General features: G+C 39.3%; 1 protein-coding gene across 1 annotated transcript; it reads right to left on the reverse strand.

Annotated features, from left to right (window-relative positions):
- Positions 1-11170, reverse strand: LOC109034143 (tubulin beta-1 chain). The gene is made up of 6 exons (XM_019047137.2): positions 10981-11170; positions 6349-6457; positions 3600-3955; positions 1994-2426; positions 1288-1536; positions 1-659 (listed from the first exon to the last, which is right to left on the reverse strand). The coding sequence occupies exons 1-6, from the start codon at positions 11035-11037 to the stop codon at positions 520-522; spliced, it is 1344 nt and encodes a 447-aa protein (XP_018902682.1). The 5' UTR covers positions 11038-11170; the 3' UTR covers positions 1-519.
- Positions 11171-17101: the final 5931 nt, after the last annotated feature.

A 17101-nucleotide genomic window follows, 5' to 3' on the forward strand; every position in this document is an offset into this window, starting at 1 on the left:
TAGTTTTGTAAAAGTTATATTTTGCTCTTGAAATACAACTCATGTGAGAAGTTTAATATGGCCGAGTGTGGAGAACAAAAATAAAAGTAGCTGCTGTCAAGGCGTACAATCCATATCAAAACAATACCAAAAGGCAGATCAAGGAGGGGCAACATTAAAAATACTATATACAAAGGCAGGGATTGATCCAGGTTCAGAGCAACATCGCAACGCTAGCTTCAATAAATTTCATCAAATAGAAAAGTAAAAAAGAAAGTAGAAAATCAAAAGTAAAAGCATACGTCCGGGTCCAACGCACAAATACATCTATACATTTAAAATACAGGCAGCCACTGACATCTCACATCATACTACAAGCCGAAGCAATTTTGTTGGGCACCGGTTATCGCTAAAAAAATACACTTGGAATTGGGGACTTTCCCGCTGTATAGACAAGCTTTAAAAAAATTAGGAATCCATGGAAATAACTTAATAAAACGAGAGAACCGGGAGCATTTAACATTAACACAGATTTTTAATTTAGTTCTCATCAACTTCAGCTTCTTGCTCATCTTCAAATTCTGCGTCTTCGTCAGCTGTTGCTTCCTGGTATTGTTGGTATTCTGAAACTAAATCGTTCATGTTGGATTCGGCTTCTGTGAATTCCATCTCGTCCATACCTGAAAGCAAAATTGGATTTCCGAATTAGTAAACACATTCCGAAATTGTCACATTCCTTGATTCATCAAAACTGTTGCCCTTCAATAAAATTTAAAAATCATGTGCTATTCAGTGATCGGAAACAGAAGCATCACCTTACCTCTCACTCATTGAGATACACCGGAATAGCTTTTATAAACAATATCAAAGACCTTTCAAACAAAAATCCTCTTGAAACAGGTATTTTCATGAAATAAGAGAGAACAACTGCCGAAGCCTCTGCACAGATTATTCTTAAACTAAGTTTGATTTGAAATTTAATTGATTTTTTTTAATTACAAATTAAGAATTTTAGCTGGCAAATATTAAAATGCATAGCTAAAGCCTGGCAGCTGAATTTAATTGTTAAAAGAATTACACAAGTTCTATAGAAATGTAGTCCAGGTGGAGCTCTTTTTCACATCAACACTAAATGAAGATTTTTCTTCCTGTTAAAGTTGGGCTGATGAAATTGGCAGGGGTGCTTTCACTATAGCATAATTTTTTAAACTGTTGAAGACCTTCATGTTAACTGTAAATAGAGCAAATGCTTTTCAACTGATGAGGGACACGAAATAGACTTAGGAAAAAGTAAGTGTAAATACGTACCTTCACCAGTGTACCAATGTAAGAAAGCTTTCCTCCTGAACATAGCTGTGAATTGTTCTGAGATTCTCTTGAATAATTCTTGGATGGCAGTCGAGTTTCCGATGAAGGTGGCGGACATCTTCAAACCACGAGGAGGAATGTCACAGACAGCTGTCTTAACGTTGTTGGGGATCCATTCAACGAAGTATGAGGAGTTCTTGTTTTGGATGTTAAGCATTTGTTCGTCAACTTCCTTCATTGACATACGACCTGTAGAAAAAAGGAGATGAATCAATATATTAAATTCCTGACAAGAAATTGAGGAAAAAAGATGAGCTAAAAATAATGATAGACATTGCGAGTTGAAATTGAAAATCACTTATTTTAAAGGTAAAACCCACTCTTATTAATGAAGGGTGAATTTTAAAAGGTGGAAACTCTCAGGTGAGACCAAGTGTTGGGCACTTCTTGAGCAAAGTTACTGATGAAGCGAGCTTACTTTAAACATAGAACATCTTATGGACATAAAATTTTAAGTTGTATTTCATCCAGTAATTCATTGAAAAATAATTAAACATGAAGTCAAATTTTTCCTGGATGGTAAGTTCTCTTCAGATTTCAATCTAATAATTTTTGGACAACCAGGAATCCCTCTAATTACACTGAACTCTCCAGTAAAACTTGAATTTCAATATTGGGATAAAAATGATATTTATGCTTGAATTACCTCTGAAGATAGCGGCGACGGTGAGGTACCTTCCGTGTCGTGGGTCACAGGCAGCCATCATGTTCTTGGCATCGAACATTTGTTGTGTCAGTTCGGGAACGGTAAGTGCTCTGTATTGTTGGCTACCACGGGAGGTGAGAGGAGCGAATCCAGGCATGAAGAAGTGCAACCTGGGGAAGGGTACCATGTTCACGGCAAGTTTCCTCAGATCAGCGTTCAACTGACCAGGGAACCTCAAACACGTCGTTACTCCTGACATTGTGAGGGAGACAAGATGGTTAAGATCTCCGTAAGTGGGTGTGGAGAGTTTCAGTGTACGGAAGCAGATGTCATACAAGGCTTCGTTGTCAATACAGTAAGTTTCATCAGTGTTTTCAACAAGCTGGTGAACGGAGAGTGTGGCGTTGTATGGTTCTACGACTGTGTCTGATACCTGAAAAAAAAAGATACTTTAGATTAATACCACAAAAAGCTAGGGAAATACGAGAGGAAACTGAGGAAGAGTTAATGCAGTAAATGGAATATTAGGAGGATAGAAGCTAGTATTATCAGCAATACTAAAACAATCTTCATAATCTATCAGAAGACCGTCGTTAGTTTTCATCATTTAATAAGGAGGTGAAATTATCAAATGGTTCGCTATTTGTGGGTATTAATATAAAACAGAGATAGACCCTGGCAAGAGAAATCATGTTAGAAGAAAAAATTCTAGAAACAATTAGAGGAGACTAAGGGAAATCACAGAGGAAGGCTTGAGGTAGGATATCAGATTTACGGTTTCATCTTCATACTGTTTCAGAAGACCGTCGTAAAAATTTCATCATAGGAAAAGGAAGAAAATCATACATGATGCTCGGCAGTTTCGATGATTGGAGTTATTCACCATGTCCATTCATGTTGCAACTACTGTAAAATCCTTCTAAGTTTAATCAGAGTTAACTTATAACAATCTTCATATTGCATCAGAAGACCGTCGTTAAGTTTCATCATTTGAAACAATGGTCATGAAATCTGAGCCATTAAGAAGAAAAAAAATTAGTGTTTGGAATATAAAATGGAATTTAACGTACGCTTTGTATCAACTGATTTTGTTTAATAATGTTTTCAAGAACTATCTGGGTGTGTCGTTACAGAAATTCTCCTCTGGCTTTTCTTTTTCTTCCGAACAAGAAAATAGTATTTCAAATTAATTAGGATTCAATGTACGCAAGAGTGAAAATTTCATCAACACAGAAGCTCTGAGGATATATCAATCAGGCTGGAATTAAATTGAGGAATGATTTCAGTCCTTTCGATTACTTTTAATTATTTTCTCCAGGACTCCAAGGGGTACTTATGGTAGAATCTTCTAAACAAATAAAAGGAATAGATTTTTCTACTGCAGAGCCATACAAGATCTGACGATGCTTTGGTTTACAAAGGGCAATTCAAAGTCTTATCAGTTAACTTGAAACAATCTTCAGAATGTATCAGAAGACCGTCGTTAAGTTTCATCATTTGGAAAAAAAAAAGAAAGAAAAAAAGACACCTTTGAACTTCAAGAAAATAATCTCTCAGGAAATTACTACATCTAAATAGAGAAAAAGAAGATAAAACAAATGAATACCTTAGGAGATGGTACAACTGAGTATGTGTTCATAATTCTGTCGGGGTATTCTTCACGGATTTTTGAGATGAGGAGTGTTCCCATACCGGATCCGGTACCACCTCCGAGTGAGTGGGTCAGCTGGAAACCCTGGAGACAATCACAGCTCTCAGCTTCTTTCCTTACTACATCTAAGACTGAGTCGACGAGTTCAGCACCCTCTGTGTAGTGACCCTTGGCCCAGTTGTTACCGGCTCCACTCTGTCCGAAGACAAAGTTGTCTGGCCTGAAGATCTGACCGAATGGACCAGATCGGACTGAGTCCATGGTGCCAGGCTCCAGATCGACGAGGATGGCACGAGGAACATATTTGCCACCTAAAACATCAATTCACATAAAATTATCCCACACTGAGAAAAAATATTCACATCAACAGTAATGAGGGCATGCTTGAGTTGCACTTGCAGATTCCTCTGTTTCGGGACTTGCTATGAGATTCTTCAAGACTGATTCTCTAGCAATGAACTTACTTTTACATGATTGCAATTTACTTCTCAAAATTAAAAGAGTGAATTTACATTTTGTTGTCGAACTAGAGACTTAACATCTAGTCTGTGATTTTGTTCATCTGGGTGACACTGTGATAGAGACAGAGGATTCTGTAAGTTGACTGAGTGACTTGGCCACTGGTTTTCATCTCCCTGATATTACTTGATCTCAAATGAAGCCACTGATATGGTGAGGGTCCATGACATAAGTCGCTGAATAGCTTCGTTGACAACAATAAAAATCCATCCACATAGTTAGAAAGGATTTCATGTCCCTTGATTTATCTGACTGTAAGCCTCTAAAATTGGCATTATACAATGTGTGTCGTATCGTAAGGGCTTCAGTCTTTCCTGCAGCAATACGTCTATTCTGATATGAATCCACCTAAAGAAATGTATCACTCAGAAAAATAATTTTGCTAGGTGACAATTGGCACTATCCAAAAACACTTGGTGTCAGGGAATTATTTTAAATGACTAGAGACAGCCGGGATATGACCTACTTAAAAAGGATGATGAAGTCGATTTAAAATGCATCACTCAACTTTTTTAGTGTTTCTTAACATTTGCATATATCTAATAATGCAAGAGTTTTTTTTCCTCTCAAATTTGTTGGCCAACCGAGCAAGATATTCTAGGTTTTACAAAAAGGATTTTTTTAATTCATATGTCTAAGAAAATTTATTTGAAGAAGAAGTCTCACATCATTCCATCATTCGAAAAGTTTAATGAGCAAATAAAAAAAATTCACAACTGATTGGAATATCCTCCGTCTTGATTTTAAATACACTAGGAAAACTAGTGAATAATCCTCAGCAAGTCTCAATTGTTTGATGAAAATAATTGTAGTACCTAAGAATTGTATTTTTCATCACAGTATCACATAAGTTACAAAAAGATAAAAAAAAAACTTTATAAGCTATTAACAACTTATTCCTCATAATTTCAGCAGATTATCATTGAAGAGATTAGAGAAAACACTTAGCATGTCAGAGAAATGAAACCTCCAGATCTTGCATGATTGATACTGAAGGTTCACTACACTACATCTGCTTTCATGGATGATAGATATCTTCGCAAATTTTATGGTATTCTAAATTAACTTAATTCTATGCCATTTCACAAATCAGTTTTTATCTTACTATCAGGATGTACAGAAAGAGAGAGAACTTCTCAACCTTTGGAATAACAAAAGATTCAAGTGTACTAAACAAGCTATTAGGTTCAATTGCTAAAAGTCCTTAACTCACAACGAACTAGCACGCAACATAGGTACATTTTTAAATTCATCTTTACTGTGTAAACTATCTTAGAAAACTGACAGTTATCTTATTTGCCAGTAGAAATGTTGGGAATATCCTGCACCCTCAGTGAAAAGAGACTTAATGAAGAACGTGCAAGGCCTACATTGAAAGAAGAGAAAAGGTTCAGAGAGAGAGAGAGGAAGTGTAAGACGTCATGAGTTAAAAGACTTGAAATAAAAGTGCGTTAGCTATGGACAGCAATTTAACCACAGGTTGTCCAGCAGTTACTGTACTTCACTCATATGTAGTTTATTTACTTTTTCTCCGCACATGTTGAAAAAAAAGGGGGGAGAGGAAAAGTGAGGCTCCATTTCCCTTGATAAAATTCAATTTCACAAGGAATGCTTTCGCTCAACAATAGATTTAAAGTTTATCAACAATGCGACAAGTTTCTCGTTTACAGGACTGATTCAATTTGACAGAGTTGAATTAATGACAAGGTGACTGAATTTGAGCCGTTGAAAGACTAAAATCTTAAGGAAAATACAATTGATGATGTGATTTGAAAGTTTTAACTTTTAACCCCCTTGAAATGTGGCTCTCAAGTTTAAGGGCTTTAGGAGGGTGAGCAACATCAGGTTGCTGAAAGGCTACTTAGTTTGACAAAAATCTTGTCATCATACAAGTGAAAAGTACACTTGAAAAGGAAAACATGAAAAAAATTGAAGTCACTCTCCTCAAAGTTCAGCTAGACATCCCGAGTTAAAGAGACAGATAAACATAATAGTGGTTCGCAGAAATTCAGGTGTGCTCAGCTTACTTTATGTTCTCTCCAAAGTTATCGAGAGCGACGTACACACATGTTTTCCATGGAACCATCTCGTATCACTTGCAGATGAATCTTTTGTTAGTTCGAGGGTTAGTACATTAACTGATCATAGTAAGAAAAAACTGATTGGAATGACACCATACTTTTACCTGAGGCTTCATTGTAGTAGACGTTAATTCTCTCCAGCTGGAGGTCAGAGTCGCCATGGTAGGCACCAGTCGGGTCAATTCCATGTTCGTCTGAGATGATTTCCCAGAACTGAAATCAGACAGAGGCAAAAGATTAGCTTGAGAACTTACATTACGTCAATGATGCATAAATAAGTACTAGTTGGCACCTGAGAAAATGGAACAATGTCATGTATTCTACTAATTTGGAAAATCCGCATTGGATTCTGATATAGGTAGTTCTATTAAAATCTTTCTCAATTCTCTCAAAAGAATTTTCACAAGTATGAAAATTTAGGTGTTGGGTGCAGAGAGGGCATTCCTAGAAAGCAGCTGTTCAGAATCTTCAGAGCTAATTTTTATTTTGAAGAGGGAACTGATGGGTAAATTGTCTGAAATTTTACGTTTTTAGCACTGTAAAATCATAAAGAATATTCAGTAAAAGTTACAACAGATTACATAAATTTGCTTTAGTCATAATTAATGAAATGTTAGCAGCAATTGTGAGACACTGCGATCAAGAAATACCCTTCTTGCACCCAGCACTTCAATTTTTCTTATTCAAGAATAGTTATTTTCTTTTATGCTTCTTATCTCAATGGAAGAAGATATTCTATCACTGATAGTGAAGATGGGAGTTTCAACTGCCTTTAGGGAATTAGATGAAATCAACTACAAAGGTATCAATAAATGGTGGAAGATTATCCTCCTAAGATGGAATAATGGAAGTCTGCTGTCATTTAGCAGGGCACAGATATTTGCGCATGGTTTTTTTAAAATTTTTTTTCAACCTTATACAATTCAATGAAAGCTAAGAGAAAAAAGGAGTGTGAGTTGCCTTGGCATTAGAGTTGTTGTTAGAAAAATAAGTCAACTATCTTAATTATGTTCATTCGCCATTAAATTCATGATTTTTCCGGAATGGAGGATTTATTTCCCTGTAAGGAAAAATCAAATTGTTTTCCCAAAAAGAATTCAAATACATGAAACATGAAAATTCAAATTCAAAGGACCAACAGCTCAAACAAATCAGCTAACCGATAAAGAACTCAAGGCAAGCAACCTCACCTAAAGAAAAAGTAGGTTTTACTTTTATACCAACATGGCAACATCGGAATGAAAATAGGGAAAAGACAAGTCTTGCATCAAGGCCCAACTGCAAATACAGAGGCAGAAGAGGAGAAGAGGGTGCGACACGCTGAAAAAAGGAGTAGGCTGCAGCACAAGGTGGAAGCTGCCAAATAAGGATTGAGTCAGAGACAATGTGGAGGGCAGGCCCAGCTCTCAACCTGAGTTGGTGGCAGCAAGGCATGGAGAAATCTTATGAATGATTGTGACCTACCTAGTTGTGGCTGCCCTTCCCATTTTAAGAGCTGTTGACCAACTCAAAGCTCACTGCACCATATGGTCAAAAATTATTCGGTGAGGTTTAGAAAAAATTTGACTCAACTGAAAGACATATTTTTATCAGAGGGTGCAACTATGGGCAAGGGAGAGTATTGTTAGATCCCCTTAACAGGGTTGCCACGATTTCTTCATTTTCCCTGACTTTCTATGACACTTGAATAATACTTCCACTCTGAATCTCTTCCTTTGAGTGCACTCACTTCTGCGGAACGATAACGCATTTAGTTTCCTGATGATCCCGGTTTTGCAGACTCACGGCAACCCTGCATAAACCAGTTATTCAGAGACCGATATGATATTTGATGCGAATAGAAGGCTCTAATTTCTTGTCCTAACTTGCTCTATTTTCTTGATAAATCCAATTTCCTTTCTTTTACCATTCAGACAATAAATTGCGAAAAGCGAACGTTTTGACTTTTTCTCAGAGGGTAATCAAAACCCTCAACAATGTTCAGAAATAGATGCTCTCTTTCCATGCAGCAGAATTTTCAAAAATAAAAATTTGATTACAATGAATTGCAATACTTAATTCTTTTTCTCCTTTTTTTTCTTGGGGGGGGGGGGGGGGGGGTCCAAGAGACTTTGATAGAAAGAAAGCAAGAAAGAAAAACCTCTTTCCGAAAATAAAGGGGAGAAAGGGGGTTTTCAAATTGGAATGGCTATGGCTATAAATTTTCTCCAACTACTTCACAGGAAAAAAACTAAAACATTCAGGCAATATGGTACAAATTTACCTACTCGTGGATCCTGAGCACTCTAAGAATAAAGACAGAGAGAAAGTTCAAATTAAACTTAAATGTATTAAAGATCCATTAGAAGAGGACCAGTTACGACACAAAATGAGCGATTGAACAAAGTGTAAAAGGAGTCCTTCCACAGACTCATGTGGGAAATAATTCCGAGTGATTAAGAGTTGCGAAAACTTCAGCCATAAAAGATCACAGAGAAAAAATGTCCCTTTGAACCATCTGTCTTTACTCACATGGGAGCACGGTCTGTTAACACTTTTTGACAAGAGTTCATTATTAAATGTAGGGAAAAATGAAACTGATGAAAGTTAAAAGGACTAATACTCCATCAACCCACAATAGTTGAGGATCTTTTGAGCCCACTCAACTGTCTCATTCTTTTATTAATCACTTATTTACATGGGTCCTTGAGGAAAATGTAGGCACCAAATTGACTTTTTACTTCAGCACTACATGTTAATTTCAAGATACGGGCTTCCATTAGAAATTTGTCTTCAAACTTGTAGGTTTATTTTTACAAGATTGATTTCACTGAAGCTCAATAAATGCGCATAAAAATTCAGAAACCTCCGGAGAAATGGGAAGGACTTCAGAAATAACCAGATTAAAAATGGGCGGGACTCACAAAAAAAGGATCAATAAATTAGTGAGACCTACTAATATCTATGTAAAATTGCAAATTTTTAGCACGATTTCTTAGAGCAACTAGAAACGTCATGGAGAAAAACAAGAAAAAACAGGACACAACTAAAGGGCTTTTTTTTAGGCGGATCGCGATGAACATCGGTATTTTTTTATTCCGTTCCTCAGCGTGATCCAAACGTTCCAGGTGGATCAGGGTGGAACGCTGGATCGCTCTTCCGAGGTGGGTCGAGCTCACGATCCACTGTGATCCTAACCTACTGCGAGGAAGTTGCCGTCCCCAAAAAATCAAAACAATAAAAAATCGAACCAAATTCCAAGTTTGGATTTTTTTATCACTTGGAACACTTGGATTGGTCCGGATCGCTCAGGATTCCGATCCAGTGCGTTCCACCGCGATAAAAAAAAAGCCCTTAAGAGAACTTTGTTAAAAAGGGAAGTTGTGAGAATGAGGGGACTAAGAACGTTCTGCATTCCCTGTGGAATGGTGCTAATTAAAATCGACAGCTTTTTGGCCTGAAATTTAATTTCACACATTTCAGGGTTGACCTAGGGAAAGGTGGGCTGCTCAACATACAAAAATGGGAATCCACGGTGAATTTCTGACTTCCTTAGGCCTGCAGATGAGGGCATGTAAAGTTTCCTACGTGGAAACGCAAACCAATACGTCCAAAAATAGGGGATTATTTCTCCTGATGGTAGACTTTAAGAGAGGCAAGAGAATAGGGTTTTGGAATAAAAAATTTCCTCCTCACACACGCATCCTCAATTTTCAGGGGTAGTTTTTCCTGACTGTATCCGTGGCAATCTTTCGGAATAACTGAATGTTTCATTAGCTGTGGGGGCGAGTTTAACAATTCTGTCACGAAGTCACTAACACTACGACTCAAAAAACAAATGTAATGAAATACTTAGGTAAAAAGTAAGGAGGGAAGTAAGTACTGGAAGCCACTTAGATCAACGGAAGAGGAAATTGCTAACTAATTGAGGCGGAAAATCAAGAACAAATGAGATATGAATATTCGCGAAAAGAGATGCAAAATCCTTCAGTTTAAGAGAAACTCAAGTAACTGAACTTGAAAAATTCGGAAGTGAAACGTGTTCGGAGAGGACGAGAGGCAGAGGGTGGTACGTCTCTGCAGAGCTGTAGGCCTGAACCATGGATCAATAAACTACTTCCTCCATGACAAAAATAGCCTTGCTCGAGAAATGATCGAAAGGAAAGTGAGATTAAAGTCACAATTTGGGGACAAACGTAACGATGGATGAACAAATCTGAGAAAAACCGTCGCGTGAAGCCGGCCGCGAGATGTAACGGGCGGTACACATACTTAACGAATTACGGCATATTGGGACATCGCCCTAAGGGATCACAGGGATCATTACAGAGCCAGGTACGCCAACTCCTAAAGGAAAATGATAATCAGACTCTGCAGAATGAAAATTAGTACTTTGATGAGGGAAAATTCATTGAAAAATAGGCCTAAACATCAGACAAAGACTTGTAATATGGCGCGAATGCACTTTCCAACGGACGACGCTGAAAATATGGCGGCTGTGCCGGTTACAACCGCAAGTTCGACGAGAGAACCTAAGGAAACCGCCGTAGGAATCACCAAAACAAATTCGCACATTATTCGCATTCAAAGATAACACCAAAGCTAAGAGAATTGAAATCCAGGCACCGCAAAACTTAGGAAACACTTGTATGATGGAAATTCCAGGGGAGGTTCTTGACCTCCATTCCGAACACACACACGAGGCGAAAATTCAAGGCAGGAAAAAACACTTTAAACTGCAAAGAGATGAAACAGACCTTAGCTCCGATTTGGTTACCGCATTGACCAGCTTGAATGTGAACAATTTCTCTCATTTTGACTTAAATTAATAAATTAAATAGGGTACAAAAATTAAGCACGACACTCACGACGCGACTTCAGAGCAAAGAATGGTCGATTTGAGCGAGAGACGATTCACTTAACGGTTTTACATCACACAACGCCCCAGCTTCACTCTGATTGGCTGAGCGGCCCACACAGCCGTGACGTAGAAACTTGTTTCCAGTTGTGCCAACAATTGCGGCAAAAAAGTACTGGAAAACAGCGTCGCTACATTGTAATTTTTTATTGTTCCTCGATCTCTTCGCGAAATCAGGATCTAATTATGGGCAAAGCAACTTATTTACGAGCAAAATTTAGATTTAAAGGAAGGCGTTTGTCGCGGATTTGACTCTGGCGAATTTGCAACTCTACATTTTCCAGCATGACTCATCGGACTAAATGAGCGTTGTTGGTAAACAGCACCTGGAAATGCAGGATTTTTTATGAGAATCCCGCCTCCTCCGTGCTTCCTCCATTATCGGTCCCTTCTTATTCATTTTTTTCTCTTATTCAGGGGAGTCGTTCGGACCGCGACTATTTTACTGAAATTCCTTTTACGGGGCACCACAGCACAGCCACACATTAGAGGAGCCGATTTGAAACCGGCCCGTATCTACCGGTCGGATTCCCGTGTATCGTGTAATAGGTAAGAATGATTATCATTGGTGGGGGGGGGGGGGGGGGGGGGCGTTTGGTATGAAGCAACAACTTTAGGCGGTTTATTGCATTAATGTATGCGTGGCTCTCGAAAATAATTTATCTCGTATTTTAAAAAGTAAGCAAATAAAATTTCTTTAAAAAAAAATTAAAATTAAAGGCTGGAAAAGTCATAAATACTATATGTTCTTCTACAGCGTATTGAACGAATTTGCCGGTACCGGTGCGCCTGGATCCACCGCGCAACATTCCATAATTTTTGGAAATATTTCATTTTTTAAATTAAAGAAAACCGCATGATGATTTACACAGTATAATTGGTGATCTCTACCCCTATCATACAAAATAAAAACATTTTTCACAACAGAATGGGCCGCGATGGGCCTCAATACATTGTAGTCGTATAAAACATGGGCGGATTCGGGGGGGGGGGGGGCGGACGTCCTCCCCGTTCACTCGAATTAAGATAGGAAGAAGAAGGGAAGAAAGAAAATAAGAAGGGACGGATGAAAGGAGGAGGAAAGACGCTTGTATTTGGTATTTATTCATGACGAAATTGACTCAAACTTCATAATAGATGCTGTAAAATTTCGAAAATTTTCTGAGGAAAGCCCCCCGGACCCCCGTTCGGCCACCGGTCGAAGCGTCTGGATCCACCAAATAGGTGGATCCTTTAAAAAATCAATCAACAGAGTAGCACCGTACATTAGCGAGTAATGCGGTAGCTTCATTTGCTAGATAACGAGGTTCGACGCATGAAAAACGCCTTCAACGAGGAAAGATACTTCCTAGCGTGGTCTCGGAGGCCGAATAGTTGCATCCTTTACAACCCCAATCATTAGAGTAGCAGCGTACATTAGCAGGTAATGCCGTTATCTCATTTGCTAGATACCGAGTGTCGACGTATAAAAACGCCTTCAACGAGGAAAGATACTTCCTAGCGTGGTCTCAGAGGCCGAATAGTTGCATCCTTAGAAAACCCGATCAAGAGTAGTAGCATGCAATCTGTGGAATAGCGAGTAATGCCGTTGCTTCATTTGCTAGATAACGAGGTTCGACGCATGAAAAACGCCTTCAACGAGGAAAGATACTTCCTAGCGTGGTCTCGGAGGCCGAATAGTTGCATCCTTTACAAACCACATCGACGGAGTATCAGTATCAGCGCATATTAGTGAGTAATGCCGTTGCTACATTGATACCGAGTGTCGACGCATAATAAACACGGATCTTCAATGAGGTTTTTCAAAAACAAATTTTTTACAATGAAAATATCACAGAATACTAGATATAAGTATGCCTGGACGATATTTTCAGTGCGTATTTTTGAGAGAGCAGACAAGTGTTTACAAAAAAAAAAAAAATAAAAAAAAAAAAAAAAATAAAAAAATAAAATAAAAACCATCTCACAACGCACAGCTTTCATGTAAACTCAAAAACGAAAATTGCAACAGGAAATTGGCACGTCGCGAACATAGATCCACGGTCTCGTAGATTTACCATCAACTATAGTCAAAACTAGGTCAAAACCTCCCAGAAAAATTCTCCATACATATTTGTCGACCTTGAAAAATAGATGTTCAAGCATCTCGCGAGGCAGAGTATGTAGCTCCAGGAAACAACATTTGGACCGACTTTTTCAGAGTGGAGCCAACCCGCACTTTCGAAAAAAATTGAGTCAAGAATGTTTTTGAGTTCAGCCGTATATTTTCTCCCGCCGAAAACTGAAATTCTAAAAACAAAAACTATTTTGTGAAATGACGGGTAAAAATTTATTTTTGACATTGAGCCTTATCCAGGAATAAAACTTCAAACCACGCATTTTCTCAGTTTCAATTTAATGTGGGTTGGCTCCTTTCTGATGAACTCGGTCCATTTTGTCACAGTTGTATCTTCGTCTCGACGGCAACATATTTTTTAATTATTTTCCCAGGGAGCTTCTTGTCAGCGGTGTTTGGATTTTGGCCACCGAAAGCCCGTAATTTCGTCTACTGTGACGCTGGCCCGTCTGTAACAATTAACGAGAGGTAGCTCGTAATTAGCGACGATCCTGTTAATGACCGGGTATAGCGTCAGTGCGTGAGGACTTGAGGAGCTTGCGCTTGTGCTAACTGCTAACTGGATGCTAAACTCACCGAACCAGCAAAGATCCCCGACACCGGGGGGGGGGGGGGGGGGGCTGAGTTAATGACCTACCAAGCGATGATCTACCTTACACGGTGCCGGCCAATGTTGGCACGCTTCCTTTCAGACCCTCCTTGTTCTCTCGTTTCGATCGGTTACTTAGCAGGTTATCTGGCAATAATGATACTCAAAGTCTCTTTCATTATGTTTTTCATTATTTTTTCAAGCATAGCATGAAACTTCGGCCGGAAAAGTTTCCTAGATTTTGTTGGATAGGGCTCGGGACTCGTGAAAATACTGCCGTGCCAAGGAAAAACGCCGTATGAACATTCGAGCGTCGCTAAATTTCCTTTAATAAAATGCCCATTTTTGAGGAAAGTTGTGAATATTTTTCCTTGAAATTTGTAAGAACTTTAGGTGAAATTGCAAAAAAAATCATCTCAAAAATTGGGAGGAAAATATTTACAAGTTTACCAGAAAATTCGTGTTTTATCAAAGGAATTTTGGCAACGCCTGGAGGTTCATACGGCGTTTTTCTTTAGCACGGTAGAATACGCATCATAAGTTTCAGGGTTCGGAATTATAACTCAACTGTTGTCCTTATCTATATAGAGCTTTTATTTTCTCGAAGGGAGGAAGAAAAAGAAGTATACACAGGCATGTCCTGAGGAAAAGGGGGATTTTCGGTGGGAGTCTCGCTTGTGAGACTTTCCATCAACCTGGAACTTTGACTTCCTGTAAGAAATTTTGATCATTTTAGTGGAATTTTAAAAGAATTTCTGAAGCCCTGAGATTTTTGGTCTACTTAAATGGGATTTTCAAAGATTTTCTGAGATTCAACTCTTCTCCTGGAAAAAAAACAAAAATTACCGAACTATTTGAACATCCTCTGTCGAGATGTAATTGAAATGACATAATTCAGCTGCCTTTGCAACTTTAGGCTCTTAACCCGGTTCGAACTTTAACGAAGTCAAGTGCATTACCTCTCTTAAACACAGCAATTCATCGGTAATGAAAGAGTTAAATATCGGGGGTGCTTTCAGGACGGGTCTTAAAATCCCGTTAGGCCACGAATCTAGCCATTGAGTTTTTTAGAAATTTTTACCTCCCATACTTTTCGTTGGTACTGTTCCCAGCATCTTAACTTCATTCTCCTCATTCCGAACGAGACCAGTAAAAAATTGAAACTGCTGCGAGTTGTCTCTCCGATATTTACCAGGCTCCTTTCTATCTTTCTAACACGTAAGTCGCACATATCTGGGCTTCTCCTTTCACCTAGGACGGGAGCTCCAGCTTGCTGGCTGACCGTGGTTCGATCTCGGGGAAAGAGGTGATGGGAGGGGGGAGGGAGGGCGACTGGAGCGTTTCAAAAATACCTTTCTCCTTCCATGGAGTAGGACATTGGCAGATACATATACCACATGCTCCATGCTCCATCCTCGAGCTTCGATCTCGACCCAGTCTGAGAAAGCGAGAGCTTAGCCCCAGCCCCGAGGGGGGGGGGGGGACGTTGCTGCCACGTGGTAGTAATGAATACCTGGTTATTTTCCGGTCATTGGGCGTAAAAATGCTTATTTTTGGGCACTATTTGACACTGCTGACCGCTTCAAAGTGCAATGTCTTCGGTTTCAGTCGGGAACTATTTATTTGTTTGTTTATTTTTATGTTCTGCGTGTGTATAACACCACGGTGTGGTCGGACTTCCACAATGGGTTAATGCGCTATTTTGCCGTCGGTATCTTCCTGAGGTGACACGAATATAAACAGGAGTGGTCAGAATGGGGAGTAATGTGAGGGAGATTTTTCGATTGTCCGCGGTGAACTTTCTAATCGGTAGGAATTCTTTCCAGGGGCGTAATCGGAGATGTTTCAAGGAAGGATGAAAGTCTTCATTCAAACATTTTCCAATCAAACGGAAAAGACTTTTTACAAAATGATTTTTGAGTCATGGTATAGATAGTTCAGGTCCTCTGCTAAGCCATTGGCTCCTCTCAATGCCAGCTGCTTGAGGTGATAGTTCTTTAGGTATGGCCTCTAGTTGAAGGAAGGGGGAATACGGCCCTCATGGAAACTAGGGCTCAACAGCAAATGGACATGTTCCTCCTATGAAACCACGAGTTTTCGAATTTTCCCGGTGCAGTACACAGCGAAGCCCCGAGCCTCATCGACCGATCAGACCAAGCCCGAAGCAGAGGTGTGCCAGATCAAAATATCAGATCATCCTCCAGGTTCGGGGGGAGGGGGGGGGGGGGGGGGGCTGGGTCGGAGCCAGACCTTGATAAGTTGATAGCCTGGAAGAAGCCCACGACTACAATAGAGGGACTTCACCATGGCCGAGGCGAGAGAGTAAGACAGGAAGGGTGGAGACGGAAACGGTTAATAAGTATGTGCGCGCCCTGCTGCCGGACTTCACCTCATTACGGCCCCCCTTTTTTTTACCATGTCTCGCGGGTGGTATCAAAACCGATACAGAGGGGGATCTCCGATGACACGTCTAGGATTCCTCCTCGATCAGTGATCATTCATCAGGGGAGTTGTTGCTTGATCCCCTTGATTTTCTATGGGTGTAGCTTGAGCAAGTTTCTAGAGGTGGCTTGACACCACTTTTCTATGAGAGGTCTGGATCTTCCCAGTGCAAAGGGGGTTTCTGAGGGTTCCCCTCGACACAATTTTAAAGATTGACCCCTCATAAATTTATTTTAAGGCTATTTTCACGTAAAGTTTGGCTGCATGCGAACTGGAGACTCAACCATCCCAATAAACTCAAAAAAAAAGAAGAGAAAAAGAAAAAAAAATATCGTTCACATAGATTGCCTCAGATCCCTTTCAACTAAAATATACTCTATGCGATACTACTGTGCCTCCGGTTTGGATTGGCCTACAAGATTGAGAGGTCCAGGAGCTCCTCTGAGAAGGGAATACAAAGAGGTCCTCTGACGACCTTTTTTTTGAAAAAGAAAGGGAAAAAAAACACCCCTCTAGAATTTAATTTGCATTATTTTTTCTTGGAAAAAATTTCTGCGACTCAAGACCGAAAATTTGTTTAAAAACATGTTTTCCCTCATTTCGGAAGAAAATTTCCTATTTTCATCACCTATTCATCAGAGGTGAATATCATTGAAAAAAGTATAGGTTAATATATAATTTCTATTCCCTCTCAGTCTGAATGGGCTGGAATATCATATTTGATTCTAATATTTGGATTTCAATCAACTTTGAATTCCTTTTTATATTCCGTGAAGATGAAAAGCTGGGCAGACTGATACGTATTTTTACTTG

Source organism: Bemisia tabaci, chromosome 3 (genome assembly GCF_918797505.1).
Source record: "Bemisia tabaci chromosome 3, PGI_BMITA_v3".
NCBI lineage: Eukaryota > Metazoa > Arthropoda > Insecta > Hemiptera > Aleyrodidae > Bemisia > Bemisia tabaci.

Bases quoted from the DNA above. Each gene is read 5' to 3' on its own strand.
- LOC109034143 (XM_019047137.2), bottom strand. From the start codon at position 11,037: ATGAGAGAAATTGTTCACATTCAAGCTGGTCAATGCGGTAACCAAATC. The intron at 3,956-6,348 runs GTAAAAGTATGG...TTGATGTTTTAG, and splicing joins CTACTACAATGAAGCCTCAG to GTGGCAAATATGTTCCTCGT. The intron at 1,537-1,993 runs GTAATTCAAGCA...TTTTTTCTACAG, and splicing joins CGTCGCCGCTATCTTCAGAG to GTCGTATGTCAATGAAGGAA.